At 35.9% G+C, this 14,903-nt stretch overlaps 2 protein-coding genes across 2 annotated transcripts; both read right to left on the bottom strand.

The window, feature by feature from the left end:
- Positions 1–678: 678 nt before the first annotated feature.
- On the bottom strand, positions 679–1,479 carry LOC133320635 (uncharacterized). Its single transcript, XM_061529271.1, has one exon. The coding sequence runs from the start codon at positions 1,477–1,479 to the stop codon at positions 679–681; it is 801 nt and encodes a 266-aa protein (XP_061385255.1).
- Positions 1,480–1,481: 2 nt separating this feature from the next.
- Positions 1,482–6,088, bottom strand: LOC133320634 (uncharacterized). The gene is made up of 2 exons (XM_061529270.1): positions 6,003–6,088; positions 1,482–1,965 (listed from the first exon to the last, which is right to left on the bottom strand). Exons 1-2 carry the CDS (start codon positions 6,086–6,088, stop codon positions 1,482–1,484), a joined length of 570 nt encoding a protein of 189 aa, XP_061385254.1.
- Positions 6,089–14,903: the final 8,815 nt, after the last annotated feature.

Genomic DNA, 14,903 nt, shown 5'->3' with positions numbered 1-14,903 from the left:
GCGGTCCGGCTTCCTCACGAGAACCAGTTTACCTGTCTTCCAAGACAGCGGGAACTGGCCCCTCTCCAAACATGCACTGAAGAGACCAATTAGTCGAGGCTTTAAAGGCTCCGACGCCAAGATCCATGCCTTAGCAGGCAGATCGTCAGGTCCTGGGGCGGTTTTCTTGGTGCCCAATCGCCGCACCGCTGCTCTCAATTCTACCTCGGTCACCACCGGAGTACTGTCGTCATCCTCGTCAGAATCCGCATAAGGCACTCCAGGTTGCGGAGTCATTGTCGGAGGGGTGTACTCCCTTTGCAGTCGGGGGAATAATGTGCTCACCACTGCCTCCACCACCTCCGGCCGAAGTGTCTGAGTTAGCGGTTGAGCCATGGTGCGAAGTTTATTCCGCACCATTCGATAAGGCTGTCCCCACGGGTCTCTGTTCAGACTCTCCAGCATCTCCTGGCGGGCCTGGTCTTTGGCCCGCCGGATTTCCACCCTGAGAGTAGCTTTCGCAGCCCTGTTCTCCTCGTACAATTCCGCCTGTCTAGTTTCAGCGTCCAGAACCTGAATGCGGAGCTTGCGGTGCCTGGTGTATCGGCGTCGCGTTGCGATGCACTCACCGCGTAGAGCAGCCAGTTTCCGAGACCACCAATACACTTGCCCCTTGCGCTGACCCGAGGCATCGCTACGTCACACATCCTGGAGCCATCTTGCCTCCTCATTGACTTCGGCAGGCCTTTCTGGTGGAATTACCCAGGCCTGCACAATTGCGGCTTCGAGAAACAACTCTCGGTCTAGCTGCCTCAGGGCCCATCGCGTTCCACAGGGCGCCTGCCTGACCGGCGGGTCTTCGGACTCGGCAAAGACGTCGAACCGGATATACCGGTGGTCGGAATACGTCTCCACGTCCTCCATGACGCGCCAGTCAACGACGCGCGATGACAGAGTTGGGCTGGCAAACGAGATGTCCACCACCGACTCACCCTGCATCCGCACGCACGTAGGCACAGAACCCTGGTTTAGAATAACGAGGCCTGTCTCTAAAGCCCAGTCTTCCACCATCCTACCCCGTACGTCGGTGAGCCGAGAACCCCAAGCCAAGTTCTTGGCATTGAAGTCCCCTAGGACGAGCACAGTGAGAGAACGGAACTCGTTAACGACGTTAACCAAATCCCTAAGGGAGTTGTGAAACTCGGAGAGAGATCGGTTCGGAGAGAAGTAAACGCCCACCACAGCGATATCTCCAAACCGAGCAGCAACGCAGCCCCTGCTTCTCTGAGGCCTCTCTAGGGTCGGGGTGCCATTGGTAGCCGACGAGATGATAGTCACCGAGTCATCCAGGTCCACCACCCAGTGATCGTTGGGTGGAACGAAGTACGGCTCTGAGACTACAGCGACATTTATCGACCACTCCGCCATGCTCTGGAGCAGAAGATCCTGAGCAGCAGCGCAGTGGTTAATATTCGCCTGAAGTATGCGTAATGGAGCCATTATTAACAGTCCATCACGGCCTCCTCCGTGGTGGCAGCGGCGATAGCAGCAGTATCGGGAGTGGTGGCGACTGCGGCAACGGCGGCGGGAACAACAGCAGAGTCAACGTTGGAGGCAGAGAACTTACCCCTGCCCCTGGATTTGACGGGAGGGGAGCAGGACTTGCCCCCTACCCGATGGTCAGCCGGCTTGCCGGCGGCTGCACATGCATCACAGTGCAGCGGGGCAGTGCACGAACTAGCCCTATGACCGGGTTGACCACAGCGGAAGCAGAGATCGCTGCGGTCCACCTCCGAGGTGCATTTAGCGCTCACATGGTCCCCAATGTGGCATCGGAAGCACCTTAGAGGTCGGGGCTCCAGCAGCCTCACCTGCGCCGAAACCCAGCCCACCAGGAGCCTTTTAACCTCTTTTATTCTCTTGGCCGCTGTGACGGGACAGCTAACCACAACTGTTCGTAGTCCCGTACAATATGAACACGCATACCTAGCCGACAATAATTAAATAGAAATTTTGTACATATTGTTAGAAATAAATAAGGCAGTACTTCCACTTAGATGTTTGTTGCTCCACAACTCGTATCAGAAATCCCCCAGTCTAGTACTTACATCCTATTTATAATATTCAAAGGTAACATTTTTAGGTGAGGGTAAGTTACAATGTCATACAGAGGGCGTTAGTTTCCCTCATAAGTGTTTCCATAAAATTATAAAATACTGAACATTACGTAAAACATGCAGAAGCTCTCATTATAAATTATAAAACCAATTGTCAAGTATTTGGACATTTAAATTACTGTACAGAAACATTATTAACATTAATTTACACTGTTATAACAAATATACAGATGGCGCTAGTTTAACCATCACAAGAGTTTCCAATAAATATTAGAATATAAATATCGTTAAGCTTAGAATCATCAAGTATATCACAATTTAAATTATTTTAAATAATTATAACTAACACTCGGCCTTTCCTGATTCACAAATTTACGACCTCGTAATGGTATTGTGAACTATCTTACAATTTAAAATATCAATTTCCAGGTTTGTAAAAGTCCTAGAATCAAAAATTGAGGTTGTTTTTATTGAAGAAATTTTATAACTGTAAATAACAACTTATTTTCCAAAAATATTTTACTGCATGTATTAAAATATTTTACTGCATGTATAAGATTCCCCAAAAAATTAATTAAACGATCGGCCATATTGACAGCATATTACGTCCTCGTAATAGAATTATAACAATACAGCAGTACAAAGTTCTCAATAAACCTTAATTTATCTATTTCTGTTTTATGCACCGGACACAACAAGATGCTTTTGAAACTAGATCAATGAACAAACCAATTCGATAATATTTCCATGGGACACCTACATGGACTCTTTTTTTTTCTTAGCATCGGACACACCAGGATGCTTATAAAACCAAAACAAGAGTGATTATATTTCCATGGGACACATCAACATGGCTATTTTTCTTGTTTAACTTGGCACTGGACTTATCATAATGGACACACCATAAAGCCCTTTTTTTTAGAACTTTATTCACTGGACAAAACAATTTGATCTCAATACCATGGGACCCACCATCATGGCTATTCATTTTATTTAGCACTGGATACACCATGATACTCTTCAATTTTATTTATTTAAACTATTTTTATTTTAAAATATTAATCTCCCTAATAATGGGGCAAATATTCCAGTCACACGGGTCAGTGACCAAGTGTTTCTGGGAAGTGAAAATGTCAGTCAACTCATTAACAGATTCCAAAAATTCACGTACTATTCGACAGGTATTCAAAATAGCAGCTTTTTGCATGGTGATGTATGCGAGTGGTGGTAAATCCAGAATTTTTGACTTTGGTGTGAGTGTTTAGGAATGACTCCAGTAGCGGAAAGCACGATAGGGCCAATATGGATTAATTAATTTTATTTCCATGGGACACACCTACATGGATTCTCTTTTTCTTAGCACCGGACACCCCTGGATGCTTTTAATACTGGACAAACCAGTTAGAACTCTTATTTCCATGGGACACACCAGCTTGGTATTAACAAATTTTTGCCAAGTATTAGTATTTCATAATTTTTACTCTTGCATGGTATGCGACTCAACATATTCAATTATGTTTTAACATCATTATTATGATTACACATTGAATTTTCACTTTATAAAGCGTAAATATATATCACTTACTCTCCATATTGTAAGTGATTTACTTTGGATTTAACCTTTGATGAAAAGAAAAATATCAATTACATTAGATAGCTGAAACATTTTCTTTCTTAGTCAAATATCATCATCATTAGATTCACTATACAGAATAATGACATTTGTATTTAATTATTTGTATTAAATATGTTGTATTTTTATTAAATATTTTGTTTACTGAAATATGCTATAGGTTTTAATTCACCTTTCAACTGTTTTTAAAATAAAATACCACCAACTCCATGACTTGATGCATATATGTTTAACTGTGTTTCAAGTTCGGAATTATATATAGCCAGTACTGGTTCAGATTTTAAAGCTCGTTTATACCAATAAACGAATTTTGTTCTTCTTCCCCCCATTTCCACAATTGGTATTTCGTAGTAAAATACATAGCGGACGAATTCTATTCTCGAAAGATTTAATGAATTTACGGAAGTAACCAGCTTACACCCATTAAATCTTCTTAAATCGTGAATATTATTTGGTTCTCTAAATTCATTTAGTGCTTTTAATTTATTTGGCTATGGTTGGATCTCTCCACACGATATGATGTGACCTAAGTAATCGATACTTGCTTTTAAGAATGAACATTTGTCCCGACGCATTATTACACCATATTTGCTCAATAAAATCAAATCAAATTTCAAATTTCAAATCAAAGTTCTCAATTTTCCAAAGCCTGCGGGCTAGTTTTTGAAAATAATAAAATATCGTTGATAATGAGGAAGCGAATTCAAATCTATACTTATTCAGCATAAAATTCATCACTCTTTTATTGACATACGATACGGGTGATGATAAAAGGGAACTTAAGTGGTTAGTTCAATTTTTATTTCTATATCAAATCTCCTACCCCTACATGATCATCAAAACAATGATCAAATTTATTTAAGATTTTGAAGATTGTCTAGGTCCGATCTTGACACATCTGTATCGATTTTAATATTACCCGATTTATATTCAGAACCTCGAGTAATGCAAAGTGTAGCAAATAATGTTATCGGTTAATATATTAAGTCGTTTACGTCGATATACCCCCGGTTACCATTTATTTCAGTTATTTGTTCTGGAATATCAATTTCTTTACCAAGGCACCTATATTCAGACCGTTCAAGTTTCACAGAACACCATCGACATATTGTCGACAAATTGGTCCGTATAAACTAAAATTTTGATTAATCCATTAACAATTTTCAGGTCATGAGGTACCCTTAATTCTATTTTTGATAGATGGACGTCATTATGATTTAAAAATGGTAGTTCCATATTAACAGTGCTATTATTGCAGGAAAATGTTAAAGTATCCGTCGCTATCATAACACATATTCCCGGTAATTCACTAAAGGCCCGCCCTATTATCATGTCGGTGTCTTGTAGGTTATCACAAGACTATCAAAACCGATTTGCTAGCCCCGACGCCATCTATGTTCAAATTCAAAATTCAAAAGCTACTATAGAGTTTCACCTTCTGGTGTTATAATTTGACGCCCATAACCTTTTATGCTTGTTTGACATATATTATATTTTAAATTGATTTTTTAGAGCCGCTGATACTGTTATAGTATTATTAAAGTCAATATATGCAGTCAATTTAAAACCGTTAGCAATAATAATTTTACGAAATTTTGGTGATCCACATCAATCGGGCTAACAATTTAGATTTCTTTTCATCGAATTTATTGTTAGGTTTGACATAAGAACTATTTGGAGCCGATAGATTTTTAAAATAACAGTCTTTCTCTTCATAACCTACTTTACCACAGTGATCGGACTTTTTAAATCTGCAATATTCCGTTTTATGAACAATTTTATTATAATTATTACATCGGACGTTTTCCCTACATTGGGATGATATACATTGGGACGATGTGAGTCCACATGAAAAACATTTAGGCCCTGAACTTTATCAAAAGTTAAATTATTTGTTAATTGTGAGGGTTCAACTATAGTATCCGTTAAATAATTAAGTATCTTAAGAACCGGTGGCTTTAGAACCTGTGCCTCGGGTTCCAGCTTTCAAATTACGTGGCAGATTATATGATCACTTAACTCACATGACTCTCCAAGAGCTGGCTTTTTGAAAAATAAAAGTATCACCTGTGCATCCTGACGTTTGTTAGTTGCAACCATGTCGTGTAGTTTCGCAGCGAATCCGCGCTTGAGAGGGAAAAGTCTTTTCCACTCGCTCCAGGTCACATCGATGTTTTATTGGTGTTCAAACCGTAGCAGAGAGTTTCCTTCCAAGTTGCTTGTCATGTTGTATATTAAAGCTCTTTTTTTATCATCATATTTAAGCTTCTTACTTGAGCTTCAGCATCTCCTTGTTATTTGTATAGGGTCCAGGTTGTAATTGCGTTGCCATCTCACACTGGCTAGTAACTTCAATCATTTTCTCCAGGTGGTCTAAACGTTCAAGTATCTGTAGATCGGAGAGGTTTTCTTGTTTCTTTTTTCTTCAGGCTTCTTTGTGACATGTGGCAGCGGTTCATCTTCATTATTTCCAGTTGACAGGATATTTCGCGAACGATCCGTATACTTCTGACTTGTTAAAAATAAATAAGGCAGTACTTCCACTTAGATGTCTATTGCTCCACAACTCGTACCAGAAATCCCCCAGTCTAGCACTTACATCCTATTTATAATATTCAAAGGTAACATTTTTAGGTGAGGGTAAGTTACAATATCATACAGAGGGCGCTAGTTTCCCTCATAAGAGTTTCCATAAGACGAAGAGACGAAACCTCTTAGCATTCAATGGATTCACCGTGCGGGTGCCGGGTCCATTGCGTTGCAGGGAGTGGAGCTTTAACAGCGCCTGGGACTTGCGACCCAGGTGTAGGTTTAAGGGGCCCCTAACTAACGCGCGTTAAACGCTCACCTCCACTGTCCAAGCTCCTCTCCCTACCTAACCATATTTGACAAGAACCTACTAGGGCTGCCTTCGAAGTACGTTCCAAGAAAGAATTGATGTGAGTTCTGGACAGGCCCAAGTCTTTTAGTAGGTTGTAGAGAGATTTAGCCGTTATACCTCTCGCTCCCACTTCTACCGCATATAAATCCACGACGAACCTATTTCGAGTGAGTTCGTTTGTGAGCTCGTAATATTTGTTGACCTTGATGGTATGGTCTTTGGGGATGTTGGTTTCCCAAGGAACCGTAAGCTCTATCATCACAACGCGCTTTAAGATTCGCGAATACATGAATATGTCCGGTCTGGAGGCCGACGCACAAATATCCTCGGGGATTTTGTATTGTTTTTCACACGTATCCATCATTATAGTCCAATCCGTAGCCGCTTTAAGGATGGGGTAAGGCTTGACATTTGTTTTTATAGTCCTAATGCCCTCTCTCACAAAACCTACTGATCGCTCGTTTGTGGATATTCCTTTTTGCGCTCTGGCTACCGAAACACTAACCGCTTCACGTATGATTTCCAGAACCCTATCGTGACGACGCGAGTATTGACCGCTATCGAGGAGTACCTTACATCCCACTAACAAGTGCCTAGCAGTTCCAACTGCCTTCCCACAGATATAGCAAGTCTTTTCGGTACCTTTACCCCATCTTACTAAATTACTCTGATCTGGGAGAGTCATCTGGAATGCATTGAGATAGAATTTTAGCAATGCTGGCGACCAATCATGGATTAAGGTGCGCCATTTTAGTGCTAATGGGATGCAAAAATCTCCTATGTCTAACCACTCGTTCTGCATTTCTAAACTTATTGCATGGATCTTATATTTATCATTCTCGTCTTGTCGAATAAAAGACTTCAATATATCCGTATCTTGGACCTTCCTACTTGATCCTAACCCTACTCTGTTACTTTGCGCTCCTATCATAAACTGCTTGTGGAATTGAAGCCTTGACTCTAGCTCTGAGGCATCTTTGTCTTTTGGGAGCGATGTAACGACGTCATCCTGGGATTTCCCCAAGATGTACCTCTTGGAAACTCTCAGGTGTTTATAGAGCTCCGATGGCCTTTTTAGACTCATCCCAAAACTATTGCGATCCCTAAATAAAGCCGATGAATCAGCCGTTAGCGCGAGCCCGAGCCACAACTTCAACATCTTTATGACGCCTGCATCTAACTTTGACAAAAGGGTTTTATTAAAATCATAAACGAGGAAAGGCCAATTTAAACGTGAAGTTAGATAATTATCGTAGATCCAAGCTTTTTTATAAAACACTGAACATTACGTAAAACATGCAGAAGCTCTCATTATAAATTATAAAACCAATTGTCAAGTATTTGGACATTTAAATTACTGTACAGAAACATTATTAACATTAATTTACACTATTATAACAAATATACAGATGGCGCTAGTTTAACCATCATAAGAGTTTCCAATAAATATTAGAATATAAATATCGTTAAGCTTAGAATCATCAAGAATATCACAATTTAAATTATTTTAAATAATTATAACTAAAAATATATATTGACTTAATGAAGTGGTGATTGGATTTAAAACTATTTTGTTACTATAGATAAAATTCGATATTGTCTGAAAAATGAATTGTAAAATTTACCTGTTTGTACGATAGTGAACCGCCAAGTCGAGCAAAAATAAAAAAGCGGCATGGCCGTATTACACTTTTCTCAAATTATTTCGGGACATTTTCGACCTATAAGTACATTTCGCATTAAACTTGACGCCTATATTTCTGGTAAGCAAGAAAAAAGTAGCTCAAGCATTACAACTAGACAAAGTTCTTAGTTTTGTTAAATTTTTTCATTCACTGACTGACCCATCATCCAAACTGTAAGGCGCTTCTAGTTTATATAGAAGCTTCAAAATTTTGAATACAATTTGTGTTTAGTGAATAACTCAGGGAAAAACTAAACTATTTTGAATTTTCTGTCCACTTTGCCCTCGTTATGAATTTAACTTTGAAGTAAGAATAAATAATAGTGCGATGTCAATATTCGTAATTATCAAAGAGCCAGCTAGCAAGCCAGTCATACCAAACTTACACATACATAAAAGACAACCATCACACAAACAAGTAGACTATATTAAATATAGATAGATAGTTTCACTTCCACCCCCTTGTGAAACATCACCTACGCGGTTGTATGTTCTCCTAGTAGGATGTTATGAGTTGGTGTTATGCAACCAATACAGCTTAGCTAGAGGAATTTTTCCCACATTTCTTCTCATACGTTAAACTGAGTTTATTAAAGTTATCATCATACAGTTAATTACAGTTATAATTAAGTTACACGCAAATTGGAAGCATTGAATAAAATTATTAATAAATCTAGCATTTATTAATAATTTTAATAAAAAAATATATGGAACTTAAAATTATACAAACCAACTAGAGCTTGAGATTAATGGGGAGAAAGATCACCTTAGTGATAATTAATAATAATAGTTAATAGTTTTATAATAATAATAAAATTTTTTATATACCCTGACTTTATAACCTTGTATTACAGATGAACATTAATTGAGGAATCATGTTTTGTATGCAATACTGAACGATGATCGTCCACTGCTCTACGAACTTGAAAATAATACAAATTATTTTATGAATTCAATTCACTTCCATAAAACGAGATTTCAGGAACACGCAAAAGAAACTTATATATGATAGGAACAAAAATATCTTCATAAGAATAACAGGAAAAAATTAATAAATAAATAAGCTCTAATAAATGTAAATTGGGCTATGACACACGAACACAGACAAACAAATAAATATCAATAAATATCAATATATATTCAATATATGAAATATTTAAAACACACGTCTGTCCCAATATGTTCATATAGCATAAATTTCACTCTCAATTCATAGTGATACATCACCTTCATAGATTTATGTTTCCCTGGTAGGATGTTATGAGTTCCGTTGGAGCTACGAGACCAGTACAAAAAATTTAACTTTCGAAGCTGGCATTTCTTTTTCTATAAATGATAATGGCACTTAGTTTCGTCCCTCCACTTCGAATCAATTTTGACTAAAATTAACTGAAAAAAAACATATGTCGGTGTAATTCTTATTATTTGAAAAACTAATAATTGAGGGTAGTTGAAATTATCAGGTGTCAGCCGCATAACCACCTGCGTAGCCACTTGTGTAAGTGTAGTCACAACAATGTTGGTCTACAATCAAGAATAAAGTCATTGATGACGTCAGTTATGCTGGCGTCACACTTTTTAAAAACCACGGCCTGGACCCTACTCCGACATACGTGTATTTGAAAAACATTGATTAATTATAATCTAAATCAATTTATATTATATTAATTAATTAAATATTTTATTATTTATTTTCTGATTAGAAAACATGTATATGAATGATTTCATTTTCATCTCGTCTATCAATTGATCATGGTTGCAAAGGAACCAACCAGAACTTCGAAGATTGGTCACGTTTGTTTCATAGTACGGGAACCATGACTTCATAAGTCTGAAGGAGTAGTACAATATTTTTCAAGATTGCTGTGAAAATTAAAACTTTATTGACCTTACTACAGTTACGTATAAATACATAGTAGGGGCTCACGTTTTTGATAGCGTTGCATACTAGGAGAACAAACTTAAGTATTCTGATTTGTATACAATACTGATACGACCACCCACTGCTCTTAGTTTTCAAGATATGTATGTAAGGCAGACTTTTAAGATTGACAAAATACATTGTTACAAAATGTATGTCTAAGAAAATCTCAGAAGAAAAAAAACTGTTTTTTACATTAGTTTTCAGTAAGCCTGATACAATTGCCCTTTATGCTCTCTGATTTTAGATATCTTAGTTTGATTTAATTTTAAAAACGGGAATTCCTTTCTTCATGATAGCCGACACTAAAATATAGTTTCGCCTTAGTTCGTGCATGCATGTTTGTCACAACGTCTGCACTATTAACCCTTTGAAATGCATATTTGTATGTTTATCGTAGAACCAATTCTCTGGGTTTTCGTAGCATCCCCGTAGCAAATTGTGTAATAGTATTCTGTAGCTTTATGAACATCTGGTACTTCATAATACGCAATAAACGTGACTTGAAACTACGGTTCACAATTTGTTTTTAAATTTTAACTTGTTTTAAAAGGAACGTGCATCATCCAGCAAAAAGTAAATAGGGATAAAGAAAGACAGGTGGTTTTATAAAGATAAAAAACCGAATCTTATTTAGGTGTTAAATATTTTCATACTTTATGTATGATTAAAAAAATTACAAATTAACAAATTTATCAACGTCGGACAAGTTTTGAATTATATTTGGAAAGAGTAGTTTTTAAGCCGTGAATATTAATTGAGTGAAAGAATTTGGATTGAAGACTCGAAATACAATGCAAAATATAAATGATTAAATAGTTGATTTTATTTTGAAATTATTTTATTACAAAATTTTCTGCTACTGACATCATTAGCTTGTTTGAAATGACTTTCAGAAACCAAAAACCAAAAACGCTTTCAAAACCATATCAAAATTTTACTAGATTAAATTATTTGAATTTATTTTTTTTTTCTTTACAGCATGGGGCCAATTACTCAATAAAGTAACTATAGAGTCTATACTAGGAAAAGCATTAAGTCGCTCTCGTGGCGTCACGACGCTGTCATGGCAATCTCGAAGCCAATATTCACGTTTAGTTCATAATAAGACGTGTTTATCAGATCCATTTCGGAGATCTACAAAAATTTGCGAATACAACCTATAGCTAGTATTTTGAGACTGTTTAATATTTAGGAATTTAGTACAATATTTAGTATTACAATATATTATAATATTTATATTTAGTATTATAATATTTATTATTATTTATTTATTACATTTATGTGCAATATGAACTAAAACACCTCCAGACATTCTGTGTTAACTGATACCGCGATGTAGAAACGTGACGTGTTTTACGATTACTTTAACAGACTACCTTTAGTAAGGAGCACCATGTAGTTTTATAAAGGTAAAGTACTATGGTATCAATTGATACGAAGACGCTTCGAAATCTAAGAATTCATAAGAATATGTACTCGTACAACTTCAATGTACACTTCATATCATTAAAATTTACACATTGTCAAACTCCTTAAACCGAAAGAAAAGAAATAATTGAATATCCTTGTTCTGTTTATGTTCCGATAGTAAATTCAGTGGGAACTCAGAGTCACCAGACAGAATAACTATTGAAACAAGCTTCTTTCTGCTTTAGTTGAAAGTAATCTGTGTATGTATATTTCAAACAATTCACTTTTTCTACGTATAACCCTTTTGATTTATTTTTATTATTTATCATTCATATACATGTTTTGTTATATATAAAAGTATATTTATAGTTTTTAAAATTTTAAAAATATATATTTTTTCTTTGTTTTATTCGTTTCATAAGAAAAAAAAACTACGAAGAAACAAACTTTATTTCATAAAATGAAGTTCTAGGTATTCATAATCTTAAGGCACAATGCTACGAGAGTGGTACGAGAATACTACGAAAACAAAGAGAACATATATATAAGTATATTCACATATGTATTTTTCCAGTTGTGAAGAAATATAAAATTATGACCACACTGAAACCACCACGCTTGGTACAATTGCCCTTTATGCCATGTGATATCGCTTTTAAGAAGCTTTTCATGCGATTGCTTCAACGTATAAATGAATATAATTTTGTTGAAATAAAACAACCCCTATTCCCGCCACCGATTTCTAATACCACAAGTAATTCGAAACTTATAATAGCTGCAAATTGACAAGACTGCACATCCTTTTAGTTGTCATTTGTTGGATTAAGATCTACTTAGAAAACTTTGTTAAACAATATTATAGTGAAAATATCCTTAAATTTTTAAAGAATTATTTAGTAAGTCTTTAAAGATTTAAAACGATCATTTTATTTATAGAAAGGAGCCAATGTGAAGTCTCGTGGTAAACAGAATTTTGGAGTTTGTCATTCGGTCTTATTCACCCTTTTTTTGAGTTAATTATACGGGAATACGGGAATTCCTTTTCTTCATGATACTTGAGACAATTTTTTTTTCGCAAGCCCTCATTTAAATGCAATGCCTGTGAGCAGATGATTTTCAAGGAGATAATATTTTCTCATTAATTTATTATTTATTTAATATGGAAGTTGCGACGAAATTTGCCTTCTATTATGAAATAATCAAATATTCCACAGTATTATTTTAAAAAAAGTAAGTAGTTTAAATTAATAAAATAAAGTTACTCACAAAATTTCAAAACGGTTTTTTAACGTTTTAAACCAACTCCCCAGTCACCAAATAAAGAAGTAACTAATTATATAAGGTGGCAACCGGAGGTTCCAGGAAAACTACGAAACTTACTTATATGTATATTATAATAAAAATTATATATTAAAACTTATAACCTATACCTAAGACTACATGATTGCCCCGATGTTAGGATAGCAATCCCATTCCATAGCTTGTTTGGTATCAGGAATCTTCTGGTTCACACGGCTTGGTGTTCGTTCCGCGGAGTCAGCGGCGTTACTTGTTATATGATATCTTATCCATACAACGATGTTGCCCCGGCAATGTTCATTTATTTTATAATATGTAGCGCGTACGTAACAAACTTCACGTAGTTTGTTGTGCAAACGAAACAAGCAAGCAAACAAACAAACAAACAAACAAACAAACAAGCCACAGTCAGTCACGTTTATCTCAGCGGATGGGAAACCAGGAAATCATAAGACACGAGTATTTCGTAGCAAAAGCACACTATAGAACTAACTACACAGTTTTATGTTCTCCTGGTAAGATGTTTCGAGTTAGGTAACAGAACGTAACAGTCACGTTGTTCATAACACTGTCAACCAGGAGAACATAAATTGAGAGGCAATGGTTCAGAAAACTTTCTTTGAATTTTTTTGTTTCTTTTTCTCGAAAATTTGAATTTTCTTGTTTGAATTTATTTTTTTTATGAAATTACTATGCAATGGAGTATTTATTAAGTTTTATGGCAAATACGATGTTAGACTGATACATAGTACAAGTAGAGATAATTGTAAATATTTGTTTTTTTTTTCTTTTAATTATGACCTCAATCTTCTAGCGGCAGATGGAGGCAGACATTCCATAGCAGTGAGAGTCAGCTGATTGTGACTAGCGTATCGCTGTGAATCACTACATTTTAAAAGCAATAGGATGAAAAATCGATAAAGCCAGTCAGCCCAAGCTCACAGAAACATAATAATGACCGACCCACAAACATAAGTTTAATGTGTAATAAATACATATGAATGAAAAGTTTCACTTTTATCTTCCCGTGAAGCATCATCGGCTTGGTTTTATGTTCTCCTGGTAAGATGTTAGTGAGTTAGTTAGTGAGTTGCGGCGGTGTTATGAAATCAATCAATAAATCAAAATCAGCTTTGTGAAGGAGATCCATCGACTTTTCTTTTCTAGATTGATTAATTATTTTTATTGAGAATCATCTCTGCATTAAACAGACAGTTTGAAAATTACATTGAAATTTTTCTGGATTAATTCTTTTTGTAGAAAGTATGGTCCGATTGGTTATTTTTGTATAAAATTCCTTTCTGATCAAGGTTTACAAAATAAAAAAAAATACCTTGAGAATATAAAAAAATGCTCGTCGTGAATCGTCTATGAATGTGAATGCAAGATATTATTAGGTACTCACGTTTATTTTAGTAATAAGGGCACTAGTAAAGTCACTAAAGGAAAAGAGTACTACTACGCTTCAAATATTTTGTAGAGATATTATGTATAATATTAATATATAAGTATATATGTATGTAAATGTGTACGTATTTATAATTTATATTTATAATCAGGCTTTTTTAGACAAAGCTGAAAAAATTCTCTCGGTGCTTTGGAATTCTGAGACTCTGAGATGACTCTAAATTAATTTTAAGAATTTATGATCTCTTATCCTTTTTATCTACAAAACTTGAAATCTTTCAAGGTATAAGATAAAGGAGTGCCTCTGTGAGGTCGATCGTCTAAATAACCTACCCTAATCTACAATCATGTAATAAAGTTATGAAATACATATTATATATATGCTTCTTATGTTAGCTTATTAAAAGTTTCTTTTGTTTTTTATGTTTTTAAAGAAAAATCATTTTGCTAAAAAAAAATGCAACACTTAAAATTACCCAAAAAAATTAAACAACGGGCAAACATAAGCATGAGATTAAAGCGGAGAAAGGTCACCTTGATAGTTTTATATACCCTGACCTTATAACCTT

Source organism: Danaus plexippus, unplaced genomic scaffold (assembly GCF_018135715.1).
Source record: "Danaus plexippus unplaced genomic scaffold, MEX_DaPlex mxdp_42, whole genome shotgun sequence".
In the NCBI taxonomy this organism is placed as follows: Eukaryota; Metazoa; Arthropoda; class Insecta; order Lepidoptera; family Nymphalidae; genus Danaus; species Danaus plexippus.
Note: the sequence above shows the minus strand (reverse complement) of the source record. Positions and strands in the feature narration are given on the sequence as shown.

Coding starts and splice junctions, on each gene's coding strand:
- LOC133320635 (XM_061529271.1), bottom strand. CDS start 1,479: ATGGCTCCATTACGCATACTTCAGGCGAATATTAACCACTGCGCTGCT.
- LOC133320634 (XM_061529270.1), bottom strand. CDS start 6,088: ATGATTGAAGTTACTAGCCAGTGTGAGATGGCAACGCAATTACAACCT. Junction 1,966..6,002: donor AAGGAGATGCTGAAGCTCAA/GTAAGAAGCTTA, acceptor ATTGTCGGCTAG/GTATGCGTGTTCATATTGTA.